The sequence below is a fragment of the Balaenoptera acutorostrata genome, chromosome 14 (genome assembly GCF_949987535.1).
Source record: "Balaenoptera acutorostrata chromosome 14, mBalAcu1.1, whole genome shotgun sequence".
Lineage (NCBI taxonomy): Eukaryota > Metazoa > Chordata > Mammalia > Artiodactyla > Balaenopteridae > Balaenoptera > Balaenoptera acutorostrata.
Window position 1 is genome coordinate 50,260,945 of NC_080077.1, and position 26,687 is coordinate 50,287,631.

General features: G+C 37.1%; 1 protein-coding gene across 6 annotated transcripts in view; it reads left to right on the top strand.

Moving 5' to 3' along the window:
• The window catches only part of CDK19 (cyclin dependent kinase 19), a 181,196-nt gene extending 156,408 nt beyond the window's left edge, over positions 1-24,788 (top strand). For all 6 annotated transcript variants that reach the window (XM_007190694.2, XM_057528026.1, XM_007190698.2 and 3 more), the window contains 9 exons: positions 1,043-1,100; positions 6,601-6,732; positions 10,584-10,727; positions 10,892-10,961; positions 14,946-15,018; positions 15,415-15,512; positions 16,280-16,358; positions 16,974-17,240; positions 20,453-24,788. In XM_007190694.2, the coding sequence (XP_007190756.1) occupies positions 1,043-1,100; positions 6,601-6,732; positions 10,584-10,727; positions 10,892-10,961; positions 14,946-15,018; positions 15,415-15,512; positions 16,280-16,358; positions 16,974-17,240; positions 20,453-20,584 (1,053 nt within the window). In that variant the 3' untranslated portion in view covers positions 20,585-24,788. The remainder of the gene's footprint in view (positions 1-1,042; positions 1,101-6,600; positions 6,733-10,583; positions 10,728-10,891; positions 10,962-14,945; positions 15,019-15,414; positions 15,513-16,279; positions 16,359-16,973; positions 17,241-20,452) is intronic.
• The last annotated feature ends 1,899 nt before the right edge of the window (positions 24,789-26,687 follow it).

Genomic DNA, 26,687 nt, shown 5'->3' on the forward strand with positions numbered 1-26,687 from the left:
TTCTTTAATGCTTATTGTTTTCATTGAAACTTTAAAAAGAGCTGGAAAATTGGAAGAGATCTTAAAAGTAATCTAGTTTAACCTCTAACCCAAGATCTCAGTCCTCTCCATAACTCATAATTAGCATTAGCTTCTAGAATTATACAAAACTTCTGATATTTCTTTCTACTTATGTAGTGAGCATCTGGAGGTTAGGAACTTGGTTTACTGTGCTTTTATTTTTCCTCTTAATTCTTAGTATGGTTAGTATGGTTCTTTCTCCCTAGAAGACACTAAAAAATATATTCATTGATTAAATAAATGAATCATAAATTTTTCTCTCCAAAGAGTTTACAGAGGAGACTTACTTGCCCAAAAGCGTGTATCTTCACAGTTTTTCTGTTTCCAAATGTCTACAAAAAAGGATGACTTAAAAGACGCTGGATACATTTGCAGCCTACTCTTTTCTTTATATAGCTCTGTATTAGCCTTGGTTTTTATTTTCCTACATCTTGAGATTATATTTGGAATTTCTCACTTTTGCATGAACTATGGCTGAAAATGTGTATGAATTTTAATGGAGTCTGCTGAATGTTGACCATGTTTTCCTATAGTAGCTTAGAAATATTTAGCAAGGAATATTCCACTTGATTCATTTAAATGAAGGTAGTTATATTGTGGCTGGAAATTTTATGTAAAAATTTTCAACCACAAAAGCCCTTTATTGTGGGCAGCAGTAGGACAGCTTATAATTTGTGCAGGTTTAAGAATTATTACTACTCATTACTTTTGTGGGGTAAATAGAAATGACAGCTTTAATTCCTTTGTGATTTTTTGTATGATATGATTTTGAAAATGTTTCTATAGCAAGGATGTTTTTGGAAAGTTAGTGCTAACTTCAAGTATGTCAAATGCTTTAACTATATAGAGGGTACTTGATATTCAATTATAGTTTTGATGAAAATCCAAAAGTGATATTTTCATATTATAAGAACTTTTTTCCATTTTAGAGCATGTCAAAAGAATAAATATAGTAATTTGAATGCTCTATTTTTATTTCTAGAAACCAGCAAATATCCTAGTAATGGGAGAAGGTCCTGAGAGGGGGAGAGTCAAAATAGGTAGGTAATTATTTCTAAAATAATTTACTAAGAAACTGAAGTGACTGCAAAGATGGTTTCCCTTTTTAATACTCTTATTTAAGTAGTTAATTTAAAAATTAATTCCTCATAATATTTGTAGAAAAGATGTTGGGAAATGTAGATAGATAGTTTGTAAAATCCCTCAGATTTATTCCCAAAATAAGGCTCTATAATTCTAAGCTGACGCAAGCAAAAACTTCATTCCCATACAATACCCCGAGCATGTGTTTATGCTACTATTACTGTCCTGCACAGTCACCCTAAACATAATCTCTGAATCTTACTTTTGTCTCAGCTTTACCAAATGTTGTTTCCCGGAATACATCCCTCCCACCCTGACCTAGTACATACAGATCTTCACAGATACCTCCCCCCGCCCTCCCCTCCCTCCACCACATGTCCTGTGCCAGGTACTAACATACCTTTTCCAAATGAATGTATATGTTTATAGACTCTCTTGCTTGCCAGTCTTAGATTAAGGCACTGGCAGAAGTCTTGTCTCTGTATTAAAAATTTCTTTGCAACTTGAAAGTTCTGAAAGAAATTGGCATCATTTATACCTATGACATATTTGGGGAGAAAATGAGCTAAGAAATGCTTTGTTCTAATTTCTTATAATAGAACTTAACATTTATTGAATGTCCAATGCTTTTTAGAAAGATCTTAAAGTAAATTTTGTTTCATCCACCTGCTTTCTTTGCTGTTAGAATATATCATGCTCGAAGTGATGCGGAATTGTGCTAACTTGACGTACTACAAATTCATTCTATCCTGCTTCAACCAAGCGTGCCCTGCTGCTTGGATTTCTAGTTCTTCAATTAATTCACTAGCCCAGTTCCTGAAGAAGCTGTTCTAAACCAACTTTTCTTTCTTTAAACCTCTACTCTGAGATTACTGAGATTGAGTCATAAAAAAATTCTGTTTATGTTAGTTAAGAACCAGGTGGCTGCTTTCCTTCCCTTTCCACTTTCCTTCCTCCTCCCTCCTCCCTCCCATCCCCTTTCTACCGCTCCTTACTTTTCTGTTTCACTCTCACACTTTTACTTGGAGGCATTTATTGAGTACCTAGTTTTTGCTAGACCCTCATGAAAGGGAAATAAAGGATAGTCCTTCTATGGGGGATACTAAGATAGATACTTTCAAACGTTATCTCATTTGCTTTACACAACCACCCTCTATGGTAGATACTGCAGATAAGGAAAGCTGGATTTAGAGAGACTAGCTTACTCAGCCTTTCAAAGGAAGAACTTGAATTCCAAGTCTGGGGTCTCTTTCCCTTCAAACACTGCTGCCTAGTGATATCGGAGTTATCTGGTATGACCTCACTGACCACTTTTTGTCAGCACAGCTCTGCCTTTCAAACAGTCTCAGAGAAAGAGTGACTCTTTCTCCTAAGTCCTATCTGATGTCCTTCCTAGCTTCTAAGTATCTCCTGCTGTACTTGAGCCCTTCCTATTACAGTATCTCCATTCTCCCCTACTCAAGTTTCTCCTCTTCACCTTTAAACATTCATAATCCTCACCCCAATTTTTTTTTTAACATCTTTATTGGAGTATAATTGCTTTACATTGTTGTGTTAGTTTCTGCTGTATAACACAGTGAATCAGCTATATGTATACATATATCCCCATATCCCCTCCCTCTTGCATCTCCCTCCCACCCTCCCTATCCCACCCCTCTAGGTGGTCACAAAGCACCGAGCTGATCTCCCTGTGCTATGCAGCTGCTTCCCACTAGCTACCTATTTTATATTTGGTAGTGTGTGTGTGTCAGTGCTACTCTCTCACTTCGTCCCAGCTTACCCTTCCCCCTCCCCGTGTCCTCAAGTCCATTCTCTACGTCTGTGTCTTTATTCCTGTCCTGCCCCTAGGTTCTTCAGAATCTTTTTTTTTTTTTTTAGATTCTATATATATATGTTAGCATACAGTATTTGTTTTTCTCTTTCTGACTTACTTCACTCTGTATGACGGTCTCTAGGTCCATCCACCTCACTACAAATAACTCAATTTCGTTTCTTTTTATGGCTGAGTAATATCCCATTGTATATATGTGCCACATCTTCTTTATCCATTCATCTGTCGATGGACACTTAGGTTGCTTCCATGTCCTGGCTATTGTACATAGAGCTGCAGTGAACATTGTGGTACATGACTCTTTGTATTATGGTTTTCTCAGGGTATATGCCCAGTAGTGGGATTGCTGGGTCGTATGGTAGTTCTATTTTTAGTTTTTTAAGGAACCTCCATACTGTTCTCCATAGTCCTCACCCCAGTTTAACATAAATTTTCTCATATCCATTTTGTTTTCTTTACCATTTGTTCAGTTTTTCCCCTTGTTCCTCCACTTCTAAAATACATGATGTTTACGCATTGGTTTCAGTTACCCTAATTTGTTATTATCTGACGTCTTAATTCCGCCCCTCTATTGAAACTGCTCTCTAAAAGGCCATCTATGATCTCTGTCTTACCAAATCTAGTGGCCTGTGTTTAGTTGTTGTTTTCCTTTATTGTCTTGTTATTTGTTCTTCTGGCTAGTCTGGCCTTGTGACCGTCTTTTCCTTTGGTCTATATGACATCGTGTAATTCTATCTACTACTTTTGCTGTTACTTCTGTATTTTATTCATTTTTGCCTCTTATTCCTATTATCCTTTTGTTTCAAGACAGCCTAGGCACTGGCTTGGGACATGGCCTCCCTCTACAATTACTTTTTTAGGGAATTGATAAGTTGTGGCCTCAAAAGCTTGGGTTCTATGAAAATGATTCTAAGATCTGGATCTCAAATTCTATTCTCTCACCCTAGATGAAATGTTTATCTCTATTTGGATGTTCTGCTGGCAACCTATATTGTATTAATTCCAAACCAAATTCATCATCATCATCTTATACTCTCCCATGCTGTACCAGTCATCACATTTATCCCAGTCACCAAACTTAATGTCTTCTCCTTACTCTCCAAAATAGTCCTACTACTCCTCAACATAAACTCTGTATTCTAGCCAGGCCAGTTAATTGCCTTATTGTTAAGAGTTTTAGGATTATAATTCTATCCAAGATTAGAGATAAAATCAGGGTTAAAAGTAAGCAATAATTGGTATTAAAGGTCTAGTGAACAATTAATCTAGTTGATTAAATTGTTTTTAAATTTTGTTTTAATAGCACATTATTTTTTTTAAAAATCAGTAATGCTCTGATGTCTATGCTTCACACTTTATAACAGTTCTTTTTTGACTGAAAGGGAAAGTATAGTCAAGTGGAAAACATACTGTACCCTTCCCTGTATCTGAGGCTTCCCCTCCCCAGCAACCTGAAGACTTCCAGGCCTTACCTAAAATGCTCATTGCCGCCTTTACTGTTCACAATGATCCATCCTTCAGAATCCAGCTCAAGTTCCACTTTCGATTTAGTCCACTCCTACAAATGTTTATCAAACATTGTTCCAGGTAAAACTGTGAAGGAGACATAACCTCTTCCCTCAAGGGACTTCAAGTCTAGTAGAAACCAGCAGCAACTCTCCTTTAGTCTTACAGTACTTATCCTTTTTATTTTTATCTACTCCATGTATTTTGTCATCTCACCTTCATGTAAGCTCCTTGGCAGTAGACATTGCCTTCTGCTGCTTTTCTATCATTTGATACTGTCTAATTAGCACCCACACCAGAATTTTACTACCCCTGTCTGTTGAATTGAACAATTTCACTCATATCTAACTGTAGGAAAATAGGTGTTAGGAATGTTTAGGCTAATTACCTTTTGTCTAAATTAGGAATTATTTGAAAAATGGTTTGAAACTCCTTTAAAGTTCATACAATAGATGGGAATTGTTTTTAAGAATATCTATTGTTTCGTCTGGCCTTGATTTCATTTTTCAGTGAATAGATGTGGCTTATATAAAACTAAGAAGGTGGAGAATAAGGGGAGAAATACTGGCTTTAGCCTTTACTTAAAAATAGCATGCTTTTCAATGTATGAAAGAGTATTCCATCATATTACTTTGCCATCAGCAACAATCAGCATCTACTAAATATATAGAGCAGTGCTTTGAGGTAGGTGTAATATTGGTAGAATGGTTTTGAATATTTGCATTTGCTATAGGGAAATTTGCTTAAGAAAGTGTAGGCATCAGCACAGGCATCCTTGGGTAGCTTTATTTTTTAAGACCTGGGTCCTCCAAAGCATTCTCAGAAAGTCTTGTAAATTATTCAAACTCTAAAGAAACAAAATCACTGTAAATTAAAAATTTAATGTATATCATAGCATATTGGTTTTAGATTAAATGATACTTTGTAGTTGAAACTTTAGTGTACTATTTGTGCATTGTATAGTATACTAGCGACCCTTAACAATCAAAATATACTGTGTATATTATATATTTCATATTGTAGAGGTTTATCATTTTTGTGATTTTTGCCTTTGTGACATGCAGTTATCATATGTATAATCTATTGGATATCAGTTCCATGGTTAAGAATGTAGCTGCTAAATTGTAACGTGCTTTTTGTTTGTACTGGCATTTTCACTTCCTATCCCTGTGACTCTGGGCAAGTCATTGAACTGCTTTGGGCCTTAGATTCTTCATCACAGAAGTGTGGCAGGGGCAGTACTTATTAAACCAGCATTCTTATGAGGATTAGACGAAGTGATGTATGATGTATGTGAAAATCATTTGTAAACTCTAAAGTGCTTTATAGGTATTAGGTATTTATTCTTTAGGAAATCTTAAGAAAATTAGTCACCAACACCTTATTATAGTAATAGTCTTTTTACTACTTTTGTGTACCTCTAACATTTTAGTTAGCTTTGGTACAGACCTTTGTTAAATGCTGAATTATAACATTCTCTCTTATGTGTTCTATATATGTTCTTGGAAACATGTATGTGATGTGCTGGTAACTATACAACAAGTGGCTCTCTGGGGGAAAAACCCCCAATTTGTAGCATTTGCTGTTTTCCATGATGTAAATACTCCCACTATAGCCAATTTCAAGCCACAAACATGACGTTACTGAACACTGAGTTCAAAAGATGTGTATAAATCGGCTCTACTGGGTCCATAAGAGCCAACCAACTCTAGCACACACTGAACTAAGATATAGTCAGGTTTTTTTCGATATATAGGCATACAGAAGTCATAATTAATCATGGAAACTTTTAGACTATTTTCTATTTTAAAAATATTTAAGAATATTATTCTGTCTCTGAAAGCCAGGAATCTGAAGTAGGACCTGGATTTTAATTCTGACTCTGTAGTTACTAGTTCTATGACCTTGGACAAGTCAGAATATCTCTAAGCCTCAGTTTCTTCATCAATAAAATAGGCACAATAATAGTATCTACCTCAGAAGGGGAGATCTGGTGCCTGGTACAGACCACTGGTTGAAAAGAGAGGAAAAAGGATTGCTTTATAAGGTTAGTGGCTATTGTCATCAACCTTGCATGGTTATAATAGCTTGCCAACCTGATTTCTTATTTTATTTTTTAGCTGACATGGGTTTTGCCAGATTATTCAATTCTCCTCTAAAGCCACTAGCAGATTTGGATCCAGTAGTTGTGACTTTTTGGTATCGGGCTCCAGAACTTTTGCTTGGTGCAAGGCATTATACAAAGGCCATTGGTAAGTTAGTCTAAAATGATTTACTTATAATTGGTAAGTATTGCATTATCATATCAATATCATATGATATTGCATTATCATAAATACTAAATGGTATAATAATAAAGCTGCTTTGTTAAAACCACTTTAAATTTCTTTGTAAAAGTCCTGTTGTTGTTTATATTCCCAGATTTTATATTCTGGTAGATTTGGATTTTTAACTATATAGAATATGATTCCTTTAAAAAAAGAAATCATTTTCTTTCAGAGGTTAGAAGTATCTGATCTTGTTGAGTTGCTATAGAAACGATAACATGCAAATGTTATTTTTTACTTACTATCGATCAGAAGAACTGGAGAGAGGTTTAGACTTGTTTTCTTCACAAAAAGAAAAACAAAAACGGGAGTAGTGTAGTTATTGGAGAGAGCCCCTTCTATTTGGGGAAAAGTTAGTCAGTCAGTCCTTTCCTAAGCAAGAAACAATATGACTAATCTTTCTCTCTTGCCATTACAGTTTTCAGAATGGCAGTCTCTCCATTAAGGTAGGAAATAGAGCCTGGGTAGATTAGCTGTGCTCAGCATCTTGCCATCTCACCAAGCGAAAGAACTGAGTAAGAAAACCTGTTACAAACATACTCTGTAAAATTTTAAGTCTCCTTCAGAACAGAGGCATCAGAGATTTTGCTACCTGTCATTACAGTGTCCTCAGAGGTCCCAGCTGCTAATTGAGGGAGTCAGGAAGAGAGACCTGTCCTCAGACCTAGATATTGCTTTAAAGGAGGTAAAAAGAGAGGGTAAGGAGGGAGTAAATAGTACCGTTAATGTGAAGGGCTAGTTCTGTAAGGTACTTAAATTTGCTAAGTGTGTTTCTTTAAATTTTCCTTTTCTTGAATTTTCTGTTTACTTGTATTAGACTAATGTCTGTTTTGACTACATTTAGCTGCTTTTGTTGAGTTCTATTTGATAAAGGCACTTAAGCTATAAAATTATTAAAAATAGACAAGTAAGCTCAATCCTTTTTCTATTAAGCTTAGGAAAAACCTCCTGGCAGCCAAAGAACTATAAATGAAGTTCTCACGTTTGAAAAGATTAGACTCATAATTAACCTATTCATGGGTAAAAAGGGAAACAAAAATTAAAATATAGTAATGTCCTCATTCGTCAGGAGGTCTGATTTCTGCAAAACTCAGATACCCAGAACACATTTATACTTTCTTCGTCTAGGGATTGAGACGCTAGCACAGTGTGGAATATTATAATTCTTCATAAATACTGCTAAAGGATTTTGTTAAATTAGTGAAAAAGGCTATGAGTAGCCACTGCACTGTGAGGAAAACCAGTTTGTGTTTGATAGTAGAGGAGTGTGAGACTGAACTTAGACCTGTCCCCTGGCAGTTGAGCTTACAGTAATAAGGCCCCTTACCGGAGGCTGCCACTCTGTCCGCCAAGGACAGTGGCAGCTGTCTTTGAATGAAGGAGAACTACAAAAAGCAAATGGAAGGGATGGGAGCGGTCCTTAGAATGAGGAGTGAAAATCAGACCCTGACTCTATTTACATTCCAATGAATGACTTTTACTGAGGGGCTATATTTTTGAGACATTTAGAATTATGTTTGCTTTTTCTGTTATTAGGTCTCTCTATTGAGAACAGTAAAATCTAGACAATCTCAGAAGGCACCAGAGGATAGGAAGAAACCAAATGTAAGCCAGAGAGAAGGGGAGTGTCAGTTGGAAGCAACAGGTGGTGCCTTAGAACAGGATTGATGGTGAGATAACCCAGGGCATAGGGTGGGAGTACAGGGTGTGATAACAGCAGGCACCCATGTGCATTGGGCTCTTACCAAGCACTATGCAGTCTATGTCTAGAAGGGAGATTTCCAGTAAGAAAAGGCAGGTTCAGCCAAAAACCTTGTTAAACTAAATAATGCCCCACCAAAATCTGTCTCACTCTCAGAGATTCTTAGCAAACCCATGGTAGTGAGGCCTGTGTTTAACATGTGCCACTGGTGATTCTGTTGTATGTGGTCCCCACACTTTGAGAAGCATAGTTTTATGAATATTTTCTGATTAACTGTTCTGCTGTTGGAATAAAAAATAGATGTGTTTTTTTGGAAAGAAAGGTAATTGGGTATGAATTGGAAACCAACTATATTTCTTATTTCCTCAGGGTAAAGAGAACTGAAATTGAATTTTAACCAGCTTGCGACTTACTTACTCAGTAAAAATAAGATTTATGAATTAAAGATAAAAACATAATTGCTAATTTCTAATTTTAGTCAAGTCCCAATTACTTATTCTGGATAGAAGTTAAGAAAAAAGCTAAGACATAGAAAAAGAGTAATCCCTACATTAGTTATCTTTAGGCTTGACATGTATTCATAGCAGATGTAATAAATACACACATTCACTCATTCTTCTTTTTTATAAATAAGTTTATTTATTTATGTATTTATTTTTGGCTGTGTTGGGTCTTTGTTGTTGCGCGCGGTCTTTCTCTAGTTGTGGCGGGGGGGGGCTACTCTTCGTTGCAGTGCGCGGGCTTCTCATTGCGGTGGCTTGTTGTGGAGCGCGGGCTCTAGGTGCATGAGGTTCAGTATTTATGGCACGTGGGATCTTCCTGGACCAGGGATCAAACCCGTGTCCCCTGCAGTGGCAGGTGGATTCTTAACCACCGTGCCACCCGGGAAGTCCTGTGTGTTCTTTTTAAAAAAAATACTTATTAAACAGCATTTATTTAAGTGGGCGAGTATGAACATCTCACAAAAATTAATTCACATGTACATTTGGCAAAACATTGTGAATATAACATTATACTCAGAATCTAAATTAAAACTATATTATAGTCTTTCAATGTATAAAATCCAAATAGAATAATCCATAACTGGTTATTTGAAATAGTTAATAAAACTTTGAAAGATGCCTAATTTTATCTTGGCACGTTGGAGAGTTGGGGCACCATCTAAGTGAATATGTTCAGATCACATCTTTCTCTACTGGTGTCGTGCAATGTCTATATATACTTGTATTTATCAGCTTCTAGAGCTTACTGTTTGTTGACAAATCTGAAGTTGGTGTATTTCAGACAAAAGTTGAGTTTTTCCAAATCATCTTGTGTGATCTGTACTGTCTGTCTAGACTGACAACTCAGAAATTCTGCTCTGTCATTACGCATCTGATTGCTTTAAAGAAATGTATCACCATACCTGACGATGATATTATTTCAGTCTATCAGATCTTGAGTATTATGCCTTGTAGTAGGTTATCAGTTGACTCTTTTGGCGATTGAATTATTAATAGTGGTTTGAAAGGCTTTTGCCTAAATGTGAAGTAAATGCATTGCTTGCTAAATTGAGTTTCCCAAGCTTATCTTGATCAGGAAATTTACAAGAAAATGTATTTTATTTGGCTTTCAATATGTTATGTGATGATACAGCTATTTCATGTGATATATATGTTTTCTTAATATACTTATTGTATTTTATGTATTGCTTCACTGAAAAGTTTTTTAAATTTTTTTTATTTTGGGGATTCTTTACAAAAGTTATACTTGATATACAATGTTATATTAGTTTAAGATGTACAACATAGTGATTTGATATTTTTATACATTATAAAATAATCACAATAAGTCCAGCTACCATCTGTCACCATACAAACTTGTTACAGTATATTGACTGTATTCCCTATGTGTACATTACATCCCTCTGACTTTTTTATAGCTGAAAGTTTGTACCTTTTAATCCCTTTTACCTATTTCGTCCATACCCCTACCCCAAAAAGTATTTTTATATGTAGGCTGTGATTATACCCAGAAATTATAACCAAAGAAATATAATAAATGTGTGCAAAAACTTGTTTTTCTTCCTTTATAGACATATGGGCAATAGGTTGCATATTTGCTGAATTGTTGACTTCAGAACCTATTTTTCACTGTCGTCAGGAAGATATAAAAACAAGCAATCCCTTTCATCATGATCAACTAGATCGGATATTTAGTGTCATGGGGTTTCCTGCAGGTAATTTATTTATGTATTTCAAAATAATGAGTCATATTTCAAAAACATTCTTTTTGAAAAGCATATTTTAAGTATTTTTAATGTATATTTTTAAGCTAAAATAACTAGATTTTTGATAAGTAACACATTATTTCCTATAACAACATTCAATATTTTTTTGTAAGATAAAGACTGGGAAGATATTAGAAAGATGCCAGAATACCCCACACTTCAAAAAGACTTTAGAAGAACAACGTAAGTAATTCCATATTACATATAAGTAATATTCAATGGGAATATTTAAATTAATCCTTTTCTAAAAAGATAGAGATTATTTAAACCAGAAACTTAGATTTTAGTGTATTAATTATGTTTATGATTTAAAGAAGATACTCCAGATGTTAACATATATGCCAGGCTTAGGCTGTAGTATTTAAAAACTTTTAAGAATTTAAGGGTCAGTGGATAGTTTAAATGTCTCTTCTGTTTTAGCTTTATAAAGGCTCAGTTCAAGGCCACAACTATGATTGTGTCTTTATCTAAGTAATGACTGGTGACTGAAACGCTGGGCTAGGCAACCAGGAAGGGTGGCAGGAGGAAGAACACATGGCCTGGGATTTGTGTAAAACAAACTGGTGGGGACATGTATGCTGAGTAGAAGTGAGAGGAGTTTGTTATAAATGTGCACACCTAGAGGAAAAGATGGAAGAGGTTCTCCCTTGGGCAACTTAACAGAAAAATTTCAGGACAGGATGGCTTGTAGGAACAAAAGCAGACATCATAAAGAGGAGCAGAGAATGGCACTAATCATTTTGGGCCTCTCTTTTACACAGTCCTTGGTAGGGTCCTTGACTCTTTTCATCCCTTAAGAAGAGCACTGACATTGCTCAAGGGTCTGAATTGGGCTCTCTTCTCACTCTAGACATTTCCCCAGGCAGTCTCTGTGATTTTGATGGCCACAATGTACCATCAGTCATGCTGATAGCTCCCAATTTATACATCCTACTCAGATCGCTTTCCCAAGTTTCAGACCCATTTATCTAATTGCCTTATGGAATCCCAACTTGAATGTCCCATAAATACTTCAAAATGCATGTCCAAAACTGAACTCATCATCTGTCCTCCTAAACCTCTCCTCCCACTATATTTCTTATCTTAGGAAATGGCTCCATGATTCATCTGACTGTTCAAGCCAAAGACCTGAGAGATATCCCTGATCCTTCTTCTATCTCACTGTCTTCCATTTTACCCCCCAGTGTCTAAACAATTAGCAAATCTAGTAAATTCTTTGTTCTAAATATCCTTTGGATCTTTGTATTTCTCTCCGTCTACCCTGCCACTGTTGTAGGCCAGACCACCACTGTCTCTCGCCTGGAATCCTGCAGCGGCCTCCTAAGTGATTTCTGCCTTCAGTCTTCATTCCACCTCACTGTGTATACTGCAGTCATTGCCAGAAGCACATCTGAGCATGTCAGTCTTCAAGTTGCTCTTAATTCACCATTGCTCTCAATTTCTTAATATGGCTCACAGAGCCTTGGCTTCTACATCACCAAGTTCATCTCCTAAACCTCTGTCCACTTTGTACTCTATAGCCTAGACATCATGAATTTCTTTAAGAGCCTCAAAACCCCTAAGTTTTCTTTGACCTCTGGATTTTTACACATGCTGTTCCTTCAGTCTGGGATGTACCTTCCTCCCACCCATTTCATCAGATTAACTCCTTTATTTTTCCCTTCTATCCTGACGAGATTTCCCCTTGACCTTCTAGTCTGAGTTAGGTGCTTCCCCTCTGTACTCCCATAGCATATCCTGTGCTGCTTCTCTTGGCACTGATCACTTTGCTCTGCAGTTGGCTTTTGAACAGTTACCGTCTTTCCCTCTAGAATATGGATGGTGCCTATTTTATACACCATTATAGGTATCCCCAGGGCCTGGTACATTAGTGCAGTCTCATTAGCTACTTGTCAAATGGGTATTAAATGAAAGTGGTTCAAGTAATTGACGATACACTAGTAATATAAAAGATAGAGAAAATTAATGAAGGCACTTAACATTTTATCTTAGTATTTAAAGGCGAGAGGAAGAATTTTACATAAAATCATAGTATTTACAATAACCAGAAATAAAAGGAGAGAAATTTAAAAAGATAAATGAAATTCAGTTAGAAAGGTAATAGGAAAAGTTCAGAGATAAGAGCCCATACTTCCTAAGCAGACAATTTTATCCACGTAAAATCAGGCTACTAATGCGTAAGACAAGAAGGAATTTATTAAAAATTAGCTAAATCTAATACAATACATACATGTCACTAAAGTATAATAAAGAAAAAAATTCCAGAAAATGTTATTTCAAATGACATAAAAAGTAAACGAATAATAATTTGTTTTCATTATATTAGATAAAAAGAACCAAAAAATTACTCTTAAAGTGAACTGTGAAGGATAACAACAGAAGATGCTGTAATCTTTCCAATGTGTCAGCTCTTATTAGCTCATTAGAAGGCAAGGTGAAAATAGAATTAAAAGGAAATAAGTAAGTTGACTTTAAAAATTGAATGTTCGAATAAACATGGTCTGATAAAATGCTTTATAATGTATATAAAAAGTTTGAATTACTTTGAAAACTGTTCAGCTCTTAAACTGTAGCAAATCTGGAAGAGGATAATTCAGAAAATGACAAAGAATTTATCTTAGCTTTAATACTAGGAAAAATAAGAAACCACAATGGGAATTGAGCAATCTCAACTTCAAGACCTTTATATTATGATAGAAACAAATAACCTAGAATCTGGAGTTAACCCAAGAAATCATTTGATTCAACATAAAGACTAAAGCCATGTTGACAGACTCCATTTCTACATAAACTTTCAAGTTTCTTTCCATTACCAAACTTAATGGCTACCTTGCCATAAAAATGTTCCTGGTATTAGAGGAAAATAATTGTTAAATTAATATACATGGCAAAGATTTTTTAAAATAAAAATACCTAGTGTTGGCAAGGGTATATAATAAAATGGGCACGCTTACTTATATGCTACTGGTGAGAATGAATGCTTCTCAAACTTTAATGTACCTACAAATCACATGGAGACCTTGTTAAAAATGCAGATTGTGATTCAGAATCTGGGATAGGGCCTGAGTATATGCGTTCCTACTGCAGGCTCTCTGGTGCCCCTGCTTCTGGTCTGAGGGCCAGGTTTGTGTAGCAAGAAGGCTTTGAAATGTACATACCCTTTGACCTAATAATTCTAAGAATTTATCCTGAGAAGGCAATCAAAGCAGCCACACATAGCTAAGATGAGGCACCTAAGGCTTTCCTAGAGGTTAACTAACTGCCCAAGATCACACAATTGGTAAATGATTGAGCCAGGGTCTGGTAGGGGTCTCTGATTCTCACCTGCCATGCAGTATTGTCTCCCTACAAGGTGTACTAGGATTGACCTTCAAGAACCTGCGTTTTACAACTGCTGTGAAACAAACATCATTAGTAACAGTAGAAAGTATACATTCAGTACAAATAATAAGTTTAAAGAGCATTTGGCAAGGAAAAATGTTTATGAAACACAATATTAAGTGAAGAAAGTACAATTTATATAGTATGATTCTAATTTTATAAAAACAAAACAAAAATGCCTCTGTGTTTGTACCATATATATGCATGAAAAAATGCCAAAAGAAAATTATCAAAATCTTGATGACAGTGTTTTTTTATTGCTGCTAGGTTGATTATGAGTGTTTCAGTTTTTTTCTTTATGCTTTTCTATATTCTCTAAATTTTCTACCATGAACATATATTACCTATTTTTTGACCTTTTTAATTTGAAATATGTCATATATAGGAAAGAATATATATGATGAAAATATGTAGTCTATTTAGAATAATAAAATGAATACCCATTTACTCACCCTTCAGCCTGAGGGGTTGATATTCCTGATATAGAGTATGTACCTAGGAAAGGAATTGCTGGGTCACCAGATACTCACATTTTCAACTCTTATAGTTCATGAGTCATTATCTTCCAAAGTAATTTTAACAATATAAACTCCTACATGCTGTGTGTAACAATTCTTATTTCTTCACACATTTACCAACATTTGGTTATGTGTTCCTTTTTAATCAGAAAAAACAATGGCTTAAATTAACACATACCATGTAGGAAAACCAATCTTGGAACTTCCCATTAAAAATTATAAATTGTGTGAGTGTTCTTAATAGTGTGTGATTCTCATGTCTTTGCAGGTACGCCAACAGTAGCCTCATAAAGTACATGGAGAAACACAAGGTCAAGCCTGACAGCAAAGTGTTCCTCTTGGTAGGTGCATCTCTCCCAGACTGGGAACTTGGATCCTTTAGCACAGCCCTCACCCGACCCTGCTTACCACGGAATTGTCCCAGCTCTTCCTCCTCTTTAGAAAGAAAAGAAATTGGTGGATGCTGGGGCAAAATTAAATCTTTCTCTTTTGAGCTGTCCCCCTTGACTTTTAGCCTTGTCCAGTGGTTTATCAGCAGAAAAAAATTTAAATTCTAAAAGGTCTTTAATGCTAATGATTTCTGCTAGTCTCACATAAATGTCTAGTGTATTAATATCGTGGTGAGCTATACAAAATGGCATTTGATATTAATTCTATTAGACATTAACACAAAAGTCAAAACATTGACTTGGAAACAAACTTTTCATGTGCTGTCAATTTCTTATGTGTTATTCTAGCTTCAGAAACTCCTTACTATGGATCCAACCAAGAGAATTACCTCAGAGCAGGCTCTGCAGGATCCCTATTTTCAGGAGGACCCCTTGCCGACATTAGAGTATGTATCCTTCCTTTTCTGTGTGCTTTGCTCCAGGCTGAGGATGTTGGATGGTGGCTGAAAGCAAGAGAAGCACTTGTTACTGAAGTATTTTACTTTCTTTGTTAATACCGCCTCCGAGAAAAACTAGTCAAGAGAGAGGTCCTGTATTTTGAAACAGGCAAAGCTGTAGAGAGGTGTGAATGAAAACAAGAATTTTAGGAATGACCATTAATCCGTTTTACAGATAAAAACTAAAGCTGAGAACAGATGGGACTTTTATAGATTGGTCAGCCAGAACAGTTCACACCAAATCAGTAGGGAACTGAGATTTTAAAATTCTGTGTCTACTGTACAACCAGACTCCTCCATTTCCCCATCCTTGTTACACCCACATATATAAATTGTGCTTGGATTTATTAGAGGTGCAGCTTTTCTTGAGAAAATTATTTTTCATTGTTGAAGCAAATACACATTCAGTTATTAGTGCTGTGGAGAAATTTCTATGTCATATATGTCAACTAGCTAACCACAGTTAAGATTTGTTATGGAAAGTGGCAATTAGTGTAAAACTTAGATGACAAATTGTTCTTTTCTTATTGCTTAAATTGTGTTGAGAGGCACAACCAGCCACAGATGAAGAGCAGGGAAAAAAAAGTGGAATTTTAAGAAAAAAATTTTAACCTTTTTTAAGAAAAAAAGTGGAATTTTAAATGAACAAGGTCAGTGATATTGTAGATTTTACATCATGACATGAATTCTTTTTTTTTTCTTTTAATGGTTTCTAGTGTGTTTGCTGGCTGCCAGATTCCATACCCCAAACGAGAATTCCTTAATGAAGATGAACCTGAAGAGAAAGGTGACAAGGTATATACTGCACTTAGGAATGGATAATTTAATAATTCCTATATATTTAACTGCCTTTTATCTAAGTATGTATTTACTTTACTGTAGATGTACTTTGCGATTTGAAATATGCACTCACAGACAAATGAACTTCCTGATTTGTTTTATTGCCTGTCTTATTCCCTGATTCTTAATTCTTGCTTTTTGTTTGTTCAGTGTCATTGCCGTCACTTTATGCAGGCTGCTTTTAAAGCATCACTCTATTCTTTGATTGCAGTTGACTCCTCCCCACACAGCCCTACTTTTCCAAATTGATTGAAAAGACTATTATAGCTGTTTTAATGAGTTGCTATTTCCTGTGTGCCTGTGCTCCTCAGGGGGATGCCTGTGACTGATTTGGAGGGTTACTGTGCAATCTAAATGAACGTCAGAGAACGGGTCCTGTTCGGGGCTCAGTACTTTGACTTCTGGAGCTGCCGTATTCCCTGGCTGCTCCACTCTCCGGTCATTCCAGTCACTTTGGTGTCGCCCAGAGGCCCCTCCCCAGGTCGGTCAGCAGTCTCATGTGCATATCGTGTCATGGAAGATGTAATTTAGTTCCACAGCAAGCTTGCTTTTTTTTTTCCTCTCTACAAGAATCAGCAACAGCAGCAGAACCAACATCCGCAGCCCGCAGCCCCGCCGCAGCAGGCAGCAGCCCCTCCACAGGCAGCCCCGCAGCAGCAGAACAGCACCCAGGCCAACGGGACTGCAGGAGGGGCCGGGGCGGGGCCTGGGGCCGCCGGAGCAGGGCTGCAGCACAGTCAGGACTCCGGCCTTAATCAGGTGCCTCCAAACAAGAAACCGCGGCTAGGGCCTTCAGGCACAAACTCAGGCGGGCCTGTAATGCCGTCAGATTATCAGGTACTCCCCTGAATTTTGTACTTCTTAATGTTCATATACTGTTAAAAAACTAAATGCAACTGAGTAAATTTTAAAGGTCTTATTGGCTATATTCAGTGATTCATGTGTCAGGTAGCATCTCCCCTAGCAAATACAAAGAAGCTCTGAAGGGCTGTACAACATGGAAGACGTTTATAGGCAGAAGGAGGTGGGACAAGGACACTGCTCTAACAGAGAGCTGATTGTTTCAGGCCCGGGCACCTTCCTTTGGGGACTACAGGAGTCTACCAAGTAGATTACTTCTCTAGTGCTGACTAGGAGATTCCAGACTGACTGGGGAGGAGTACATTCCTGGGAGGAGCTGAAACTGCAATTAGGTTAGGCACTAAGTCTCAGTTTGGTGATGTGGGCTTAGCACAACTGACTCCATTTTGAGCCTGTTGTCTCTTTTTTAACAATACATTTTATAAAATGGGAAGTAGACTTTTATAGTAGATCCTTTTAGAATTAAGTGGTACTTAACTCTAAAGTTTGACTATACAAACTGTACAATCCTGTTTCTAGGGCATTATATGAAAATGAAGATTTTTGTCTTTTCATGTAATTGCAAGATATTTTGTTTCTTGACTTGATTATCCTAAAACCCTGAGGAGGGAAGGTGAGGCAGGCAGCTCCTCCTCAAAGAAAATGTCTCATTTTACCCTTACAGCTGCCTATCAGGTTTGGGTCAGAAAAAGATACCTAGATAGATAAGCCACCATTCCTCTCCCTTTTCAATTGCTTATTTTGAAAAAAGTAAGCAGCATACTTCAGAAGGATCTGCCATCACTGGGAGGAAATAATCAGTAAGTAGCCACATAAACACAGAAGAGAAAGGGACTAAGATTGAGACTTCTCAGGAATAACTGTTAAATCTCACTAGAAATAATCTTGAGACTAGAAAATACATTTTGTTATTAAGATTTAAAAGAAAACTACAATTGTATTACCAATTCAGGAAATTAAAGGAAAAAATTCTAAGGATTGGTATTTGGAGAGAGAAGTAAAAATACTGGTAAAAACTGTAGGGATTCTTGGGAGAAAAAATAGTTTTCAAGGTAGTAACAAGGTAAGAAAAGATCTAAGAAGGGAAAGAAACTTAAAGGTTTAAAAAAAAAAAGGTTTAGAACCACAGTCCCTCAGGGAACTGGTGGAGAAGGAGTACATAGGAGAGAGAGAACAGAAAACAAAACCACGGGCAAGGAAGATATAAACTCACTGATTAGGAACTGGAAACAAACAAGAGAAACATTAACAAGAAAGACATAATAAATAGCTGTCTAACTGGCTTTACATTTTGAAGATCTCAGCACAACTATGAAAACTTATCTTGGAAGATTCCCTGCAAAAAGAGGAGTATATAATAGCACTTCCATTGGTTCCAATTAAAGTAATCAAGGCATCAGTTTGATCTGCTAAAAACAGCTTGCTATTTGGGTAGTAGTCATGAACATATTTGAATTTTACTATAAAGTCAGTTTTCCCCCTAACATTAGTTTATTCTTATTATATGAGCAACAAACCTTTACTACATACTGGCTCATCTTTGTGTCTCTGATTGTGTTATATTAACCTGATTATAGTCGATCATGGACAGATTACTTAGCTATTGTATTTATTCCTTTCAAATCCAGGAGTTCTTCAAATGCTTTTCTTTGTCCATACTGAGCTGTCTACTTAAAAATAAAATAGCATATCTGTGAAATGGGTGGCTTTCTCAGCTAGTTAGTCGGAAAGACTAGCATGAGGGGTGAGGGAGTCCCATTGCACCTGTCTGCAACTCTCATATTATCGACACATTTGTTCTTTATCCAGTACGGAGGAGCTATTATGCTGAGTCTAATCAGCTAAAGTAAAAGCAGTCGTAGCCAGCCCAGCAATTGTAGGCTTTGTGAATGGAAAGAACATTTTTTTTTCCATAATAAACTTACAATAAAACATAGTTAGAATCTGGAAAGGCCTCTTACAACAACACAACTAGTCAGAGTTGTGTAACACAGGAAGGAGTTAAGCGGGCTTATTTTTAACCAAGGCTACCTTACTGCTCTGTTGTCTTGGACCCGATGCTGCAAGTCCAGCTTGGCTGCCTCTTGTGCGCTGAGTGGGGCACGCTTGCTGATTTGTCCTTCCGTAAACCGCCAGTGCCACCTCAAGGTCATTTACATTTTTAACTCCAAGTAATAGCTTTATTACATATGACCTTTCCCACTTTGCTCACAGGAAGAACCAGCCTTCTGGGCATAGCCAAAGACGCTGGTTCCAGCTATGCTAATATTTAACCAGGCACCATGTTCTTATTTCTATAGGTGAATTTTTCTTTTACATATTTTTTTCATATTTGCCCTTGGTACTATGAAGATGAATGTTTCATTTAAGGTAATAAAAATACATTGAACTGAAATACATTTGTCTCAGCCTTCTCTTGAGAGAATTTTCACATACGAAATTTTTTAAAATTCTAAATGTTACCTGAAGGACTTCCCTGGTGGTCCAGTGGCTAAGACTCTGCGCTCCCAATGCAGGGGGGCTGGGTTCGATCCCTGGTCAGGGAACTAGATCCCACATGCCACAACTAAAGATCCCAGGTGCCGCAACTAAGATCCTGTGCAGCCAAATAAATAAATAAATAATTTAAAAAAATAAATAAATGTTACCTGAAGTTTATCAAAAGCACTTATTGCTGCCACCCCTACCCAACCTTGCCTGGCTCTGTCATGTAGGTGATGCTGCTGATGCCACTGTAGCCTCTCCCTCTGAAAACTCTTTTCTCTAAAAGATGATTTCTTAATCACAACAACTTTGTTATTTATAATGAGAAAACTAACAGCACGTCAGTGTACATTATGAACACCGCCGATTCAGTATGCCAAACTGATTATTCCTGTTTGCAAATCTCAGTCATGCAAAGAAAAACTAACCAGAATTAGCCTAAGTTTCCCCTCTACCTTTCGCTGCCAGTGTAGCTTATCTCCCAAAGAAATCCAGCCAACTTTCGTGCATGCCAGAACAGTGGTGGCAGGCTGTGATGTCAAGTCAGCAAAATGTATTAACAAACTAAATTAACTGTTGCTACGATGGGTCAGAACCCGGAGCCTCTGATGAGAATGGCTCATCTCTCCGTCCTGTTGTGATTAGCATCTTGAGCTGTTCCCTTCCTCCATCAGTCACTCCCTTTTCCTGTTTCCTTCTCCTAGCACTCCAGTTCGCGCCTGAATTACCAAAGCAGTGTTCAGGGATCCTCTCAGTCCCAGAGCTCACTAGGCTATTCCTCCTCATCTCAGCAGAGCGCACAGTACCACCCATCTCACCAGGCCCACCGCTACTGACCCGCTACAGCCAGAGCACAGACTCCAGCAATATGACGTCTGCATTGAAGAGAACCAAAAGTGCAAACTCTGATGCTGTTTAAAACTCATCCACTTAGGAGGAAAACTATTTACTGAGCATTTTGCAGGACTGACTGATGTCTTCATTGACTTAAAGAAGATTTTTGTGAAGTTTCCCCAGCACCCTTTCCCTGCATGTGTTCCATTGTGACTTCTCTGATAAAGCGTCTGATCTAATCCCAGCACTTAACTTCTGTAACCTTCAGCATTTTGGGGAAGGATTTCCTGGTGCACCTTTCTCATGCTGTAGCAATCTCTATGATTTATCTTTTCAAAGCTCTTTTACTAGGATTTTAATGTTTTAGAAACAGGATTCCAGTGGTGTATAGTTTTGTACTTCATGAACTGATCTAGCAACACAGGTAAATATGCACCTTTTAAAGCACTATGTTGTTTTCACAGAATATAACTCTTTTGCTCATGGAAGTCTTAAATGGGAACTGTTACTGTCCCACAGTACTTTACTATTACGTTTTTATTTCTCTAGTTTCAGGGAAGGTCTAATAAAAAGACAAGTGGTGGTACAGAGGGAACCTGCAACCAAAAACAGCCTAGATCTTTGCAGTTACTATGCTTTATGCTATGAAGAACTAAAGTATGTGGTAATTTTTATATAACCATTCATATGGAACTTAGTTCCCAGAATCACCTTATTCTGAATAGTATCCAGTAATTAAGAATTATAATTTTAACCTTCATGTAGCTTACGTCTACTTTAAAAAGGGTTTCAAGAGCTTTGATGAAATACAGTCCTCTGGTGACCCACACCAGAAAACTGAAGAGAATATTAACTGCACTAGGATTTCTTTAAGGAGTAATGTTGATCAAAGGGAAGGAAAAGCTTTTAGTGTGTATTGTACATAAAGTTGGCTTCTCTAAAGAACTGTTGGTTTCTTCACATCTGGGTCAGTTTGAGTAACGTTCCTTACATAATCAAGGGTACTCAAATAGAAGCCTGCAAATTAATCTGCTTTTAAAATAAACAGCAGTGTTCTCCATTCGTATTTGCATTAGACATAGAGTGACTATTTTTAAAGCATGTTAAAAATTTAGGTTTTGTTCATGTTTAAAGTATGTATTATGTATGCATAATTTTGCTGTTATTACTGAAACTTAATGCTATCAAGAATCTTTTCATTGCACTGAATGCTTTCTTTTGCCCCTAGGAGAAAACTTAATAATTGTGCCTAAACTATGGGCAGATAGTATACGACATATTAGATAAGTGCTATTTGCATTTCTATGATCTATGAATTAGAGGCTGAGTTCTTTCTTAGCCAGCGTAAGGAAGCTCCCCAGAGTCACAAGGAAATGTAAAGACTTAGAGCTCCCATTGTAATGTAAGGGGCAAGAAATTTGTGTTCTTCTAAATGCTACTAGCAGCACCAGCCTCGTTTTAATGTTTTCTTGAGCTAGAAGAAATAGCTGATTGTTGTATATGCAAGTTATATGCATTTTTTAACTCTTCTTTGTGAACTTATCTACCTGGTTATGATACTCTGGGTCCATATACAAGTACAATAAGTTTTAGACAGAAGCCAGTATACATTTTGCACTATTGATGTGATCCTGTAGCCAGCAAGGACCTTACTGATCTCAGCATTATAATGCTTATTATTAATAACAAAGACTATACAGTGACACTCATCAACACTGAAGATGAAACTGTTGACATGCTCCACTGGAAGGAATTTCTGATTGTCTCCATAGTAATTTACCCCTTCCATTTTTGCAAATGAGAAATTAGGAGCCCTCTGCATAATGTAGCTACCCAAGTAAAGTTCTGTCCTGTGACCTGAAGCCTCACTGTCATCAGATGCTCACTGCACCCTCACCTCGTGCCCAGCATTATGCTGGGGGGTGAGACACAAAGGGCAAGACATACTTCCTGTCCTTGAAGAGCTTATGATTGATTCCATGACAGGAAGCTTTCCTGGGATGACAGGCTTATAAATGAAACCATCTTAGAACATGAAGGTCTATTCGTTTACTTCTAAACCCACTTGGAGAGAGTTATTATTCCAAATTTTGCTCTGTAATAAACAAGTGTCATGGAGAGGTTTCTATGCTTATCTACCTTCAAGAAAGCCAGCAATTAATATCACCACAGGCATTAATATATATTTGAAATGTTCACAGCAGCCTTTCAACAACAATTGGGTGGCCCTTGTAGGCAGAACACAACTAAGTGTTTGTAGGAAATTACGATGAAAATAGAAGCTCTGTTCCTGCCCTCAAGGAGAGCTTACATTTAGTAAAAGACGAACCCAAATATGTGCATGAACCAAAATATCATGCCCCTTAGTACTTTATAAGCAACTTTGATATAAATCCTTGTGATATGCGCTTATATGATCATGGGACTACCCTGCTTTCCTTGTATGTAGTGAATTTTAGTGGCAGAACTGATATAGAAACTGTGAGGGGATTTTTTCAGTTGCTCCCAGTGTTCTCCACACAGGATCTAGCCAGATATGCCAATTACACATGTGACTGGGTTTCTGGTCACTGCACTGGTACTGGCCCTTTCCTCCTGTGCTCTTGCCTGAGAGTTGGTGATGCCCACTGGTGCTCATTACCCTTTGAAATAATTTTGGTTCATAATTTCCTTTTCCTTGTAAAGGGGAACAAAGCCTTTAACATACTTGTGGGCCCTAAAACTGTGGGACCTCGAAGGAGACCTGTGAAGCTTTTTGAGGTTAAAATTTACCTTTTTGGTCCCCAAATGACCCCATTCCTCTTTAAATATTTATTACCATCAATGTCCCCTGAGAATGCAGGGTGGCCTTCCAAAGCAGGGGAGGTTATGGGAAAGAAGGAAGGAATCAAAGTGAAGGTCTTCTGTGCTCCATAGTACAAATCAGTTTTCGGGTTAGCTTTCTGGTAAGTTGTGTGTTTGGGAAAAGGGATTCTAGGGTTTCAGGACAGCTGAGTCAAGGGTAAAGTAGCCTGGTGGCAGGACTGATACTATGAGGCTGAAACAATCCTTATGATGAAGTAGATCATGCAGTAACATACAAAAACCAAGGACATGTATATTTTTATATCTGTGTGGTTTTAAAACTTTAGTACTTAGAACTTTGGCCTTCTGCACTACTCTTTTGCTCTTGTAAACGCAATTTACATTTAAGAATGGAAAGGGATGGCATTTGCTTACGTGATCACTGCCTCATTCCTGGTGAAGCAACTGCTAGTTGTATGCCTCTAAAATGATGCTGTTTTCTCTGCTAAAGATAAAAGAAAAGAAAAAATAGTTGGACAATAAGACTTGCAGCTTAATCTGCTTTGAATAATTGTATGTAACAGAAACTATACAATGAAGGAATATTCTATGAAAATTATGAATCCTAACTTCTATGGTGTTATCTTTCTGGGGAATGGAGAAAGGCAGTGAAATGGCAGTTAGACTAAAGGAGGCTTGAAGGATTCAAGTATAAATAATATTTTATATAAAACATAGCTGTTTAGGTTTCCTTAATCTTCAAGAATAGTCACAAATATCATAAAGCAAAGTTCATTGTTTTAGGAATTTTTAAAAATGTGTTGTACCTAAGGCCATACTTACTCTTCTGTGCTATCACTGCAAAGGAGTGATATGTATGTATTATATGAAAAAAAAATCCTTAATGCACTGTTATCTCCTAAATATTTAGTAAATTAATACTATTTAATTTTTTTAAAGATTTGTCTGTGTAGACACTAAAAGTATTACACAAAATCTGGACTGAAGATGTCCTTTTTAACAATTTAAAGTACTTTTTATATATGTTATGTAGTATATCCTCTCTAAACTGCCTAGTTTGTATTTCCCATAATTCCTATTTGTGAAGTGTACCTGTCGTTGTCTCTTTTTTCAGTCATTTTCTGCACGCGTCCCTCTTTATACGATTATAGACATGACTATGTGTGCTTTCCACACACTGCTGCGAGGTGTGCACTCAGAGCCAGCCACCCCCCGCCCCCCACCCCCCGCCTTCCAGCGAGGCTCGCTCCGCGGGCTGCAGGATGAGCTGCTGCTTTGGAGCCGAGTGTTTCCCGCTTTTGAGTTGTCCTGACATCCTTCCTGAAATGACTGTTAAGACAAAAATAAATTACATTGCATTTATTTTATATTCTTGGTTGTAATAAAATTTAATTGACTTTGTTTCAGTGTGGATTTTTTAAATATAGGAAAAACTCTTGTTACAACAACTTTTAATGTTAAAATTTTATGTGTGTGCCTCGAAGCTTTTCAGATTACACTTGTCCTGCAGAGATGCAAAGTCTCCCTGTGAGCTGCAGTATGTTATTTTATTCAGGATGCTTATGACGTCAAAAAACCAAAGAGGCAAGGCTTGCAAATACCTCAGAAGCAAAATTACAGTTTTTTAAACATCTCTAGGGGAGATATCCTTTTTTAAAAGAAAAAAAAAAATGGGGCTTCCCTGGTGGTGCGGTGGTTAAGAATCCGCCTGCCAATGCAGGGGACAGGGGTTCGAGCCCTGGTCCAGAAAGATCCCACATGCCGTGGAGCAACTAAGCCCGTGTGCCACAACTACTGAAGCCCGTGCGCCTAGAGCCCGTGCTCCGCGACAAGAGAAGCCACCGCAACGAGAAGCCCACACACCGCAATGAAGAGTAGCCTGTTTGCCGCAACTAGAGAAAGCCCGCGTGCAGCAATGAAGACCCAACACAGCCAAAAATAAATTAATTAAAAAAAAAAATTAGAATGTTTTAGAAAAAACAAATAGGCAGCATTTTGTGGGTAGAGTGGCATTCGGAGTTTCTCCTTTTATAAGGACATTCTGTTGTACTTGGCTGCCCCTTCTTACAACTTACTTGATGAATCTTCTTTGGTTATTCCAATGGTTAAAGGCATCATGGAGTGAACTGAGGAATGTTTAAGTGACATAAACACAAAACTTCATTTCTATTTAAAATAGATATTGCACATGTCCAGATGCTTCACTGCTTGACACAGATTGTATATTTAATACTGTGATACTTATAGGATAGAGCTTCTCTTGGAAAACTTCTTTGCCCACAGCTGCCTTTCTAAGCAGCCACCTGGGTAAGAGAAAGCAGACGACTGCACAAACCCCTTACCACTCCTGGGAAAATAGCTTGAAAGTATGGGTCTACCTCCCTAGCCAACTGTAAGTTCTTTGTGAAGGGTCTGGGTTTTATTCTTCTTGCACTCCTAGCACTTGGCATGATGCCCAACACAGAGCAGACAATTAATATGGCGAGTCATTAGCATCAGTTTTGTACATTGGCACAGAATTCCTTGATATGCTATATTTGTATATGGACAGGGATGAACCAATATATTTTTGTTCCATGAATAATGAAAATGGTAGAAATAGGCATTACTTTATTTTTTTTCTTTTTAAAAATTTATTTATTTATTGTTGAGGTATAGTTGATGTATAATATTATATAAGTTTCAGGTGTACCACATAGTGATTCATAATTTTTAAAGGTTATACTCTATAGTTATTATAAAATATTGGCTATATTCCCTGTGTTGTACAATATATCCTTGTAGCTTATTTTATACAGAGTAGTTTGTACCTCTTAATCTCCTACCTCTATCTTGCCCCTTCCCACTTCCCTCTCCTCTCCCCATTGGTAACCACTAGTTCTCTATATCTGTGAGTCAGTTTCTTCCTTTTTTGTTATATTCACTAGTTTGTTGTATTTTTTAGAGTCCACATATAAGTGATAACATACAGTATTTGTCTTTCTCTGTCTGACTTATCTCACTAAGCATAATACCCTCCAAGTCTATCCATGTTGCTGCAAATGGCAAAATTTCACTTTTTTCTATGGCTGAGTAGTATCCCATTATATATATATAATGGGATATATATGTGTGTGTATATATATCACATCTTCTTTATCCATTCATCTGTTGATGGACACTTAGGTTCCATATCTTGACTATTGTAAATAATGCTGCTATGAACATTGGGGTGCATGTACCTTTTGGAATTAGCATTTTCATTTTCTTTGGATATATACACAGGAGTGGGATTGCTGGATCATAAGGCAGTTCTATTTT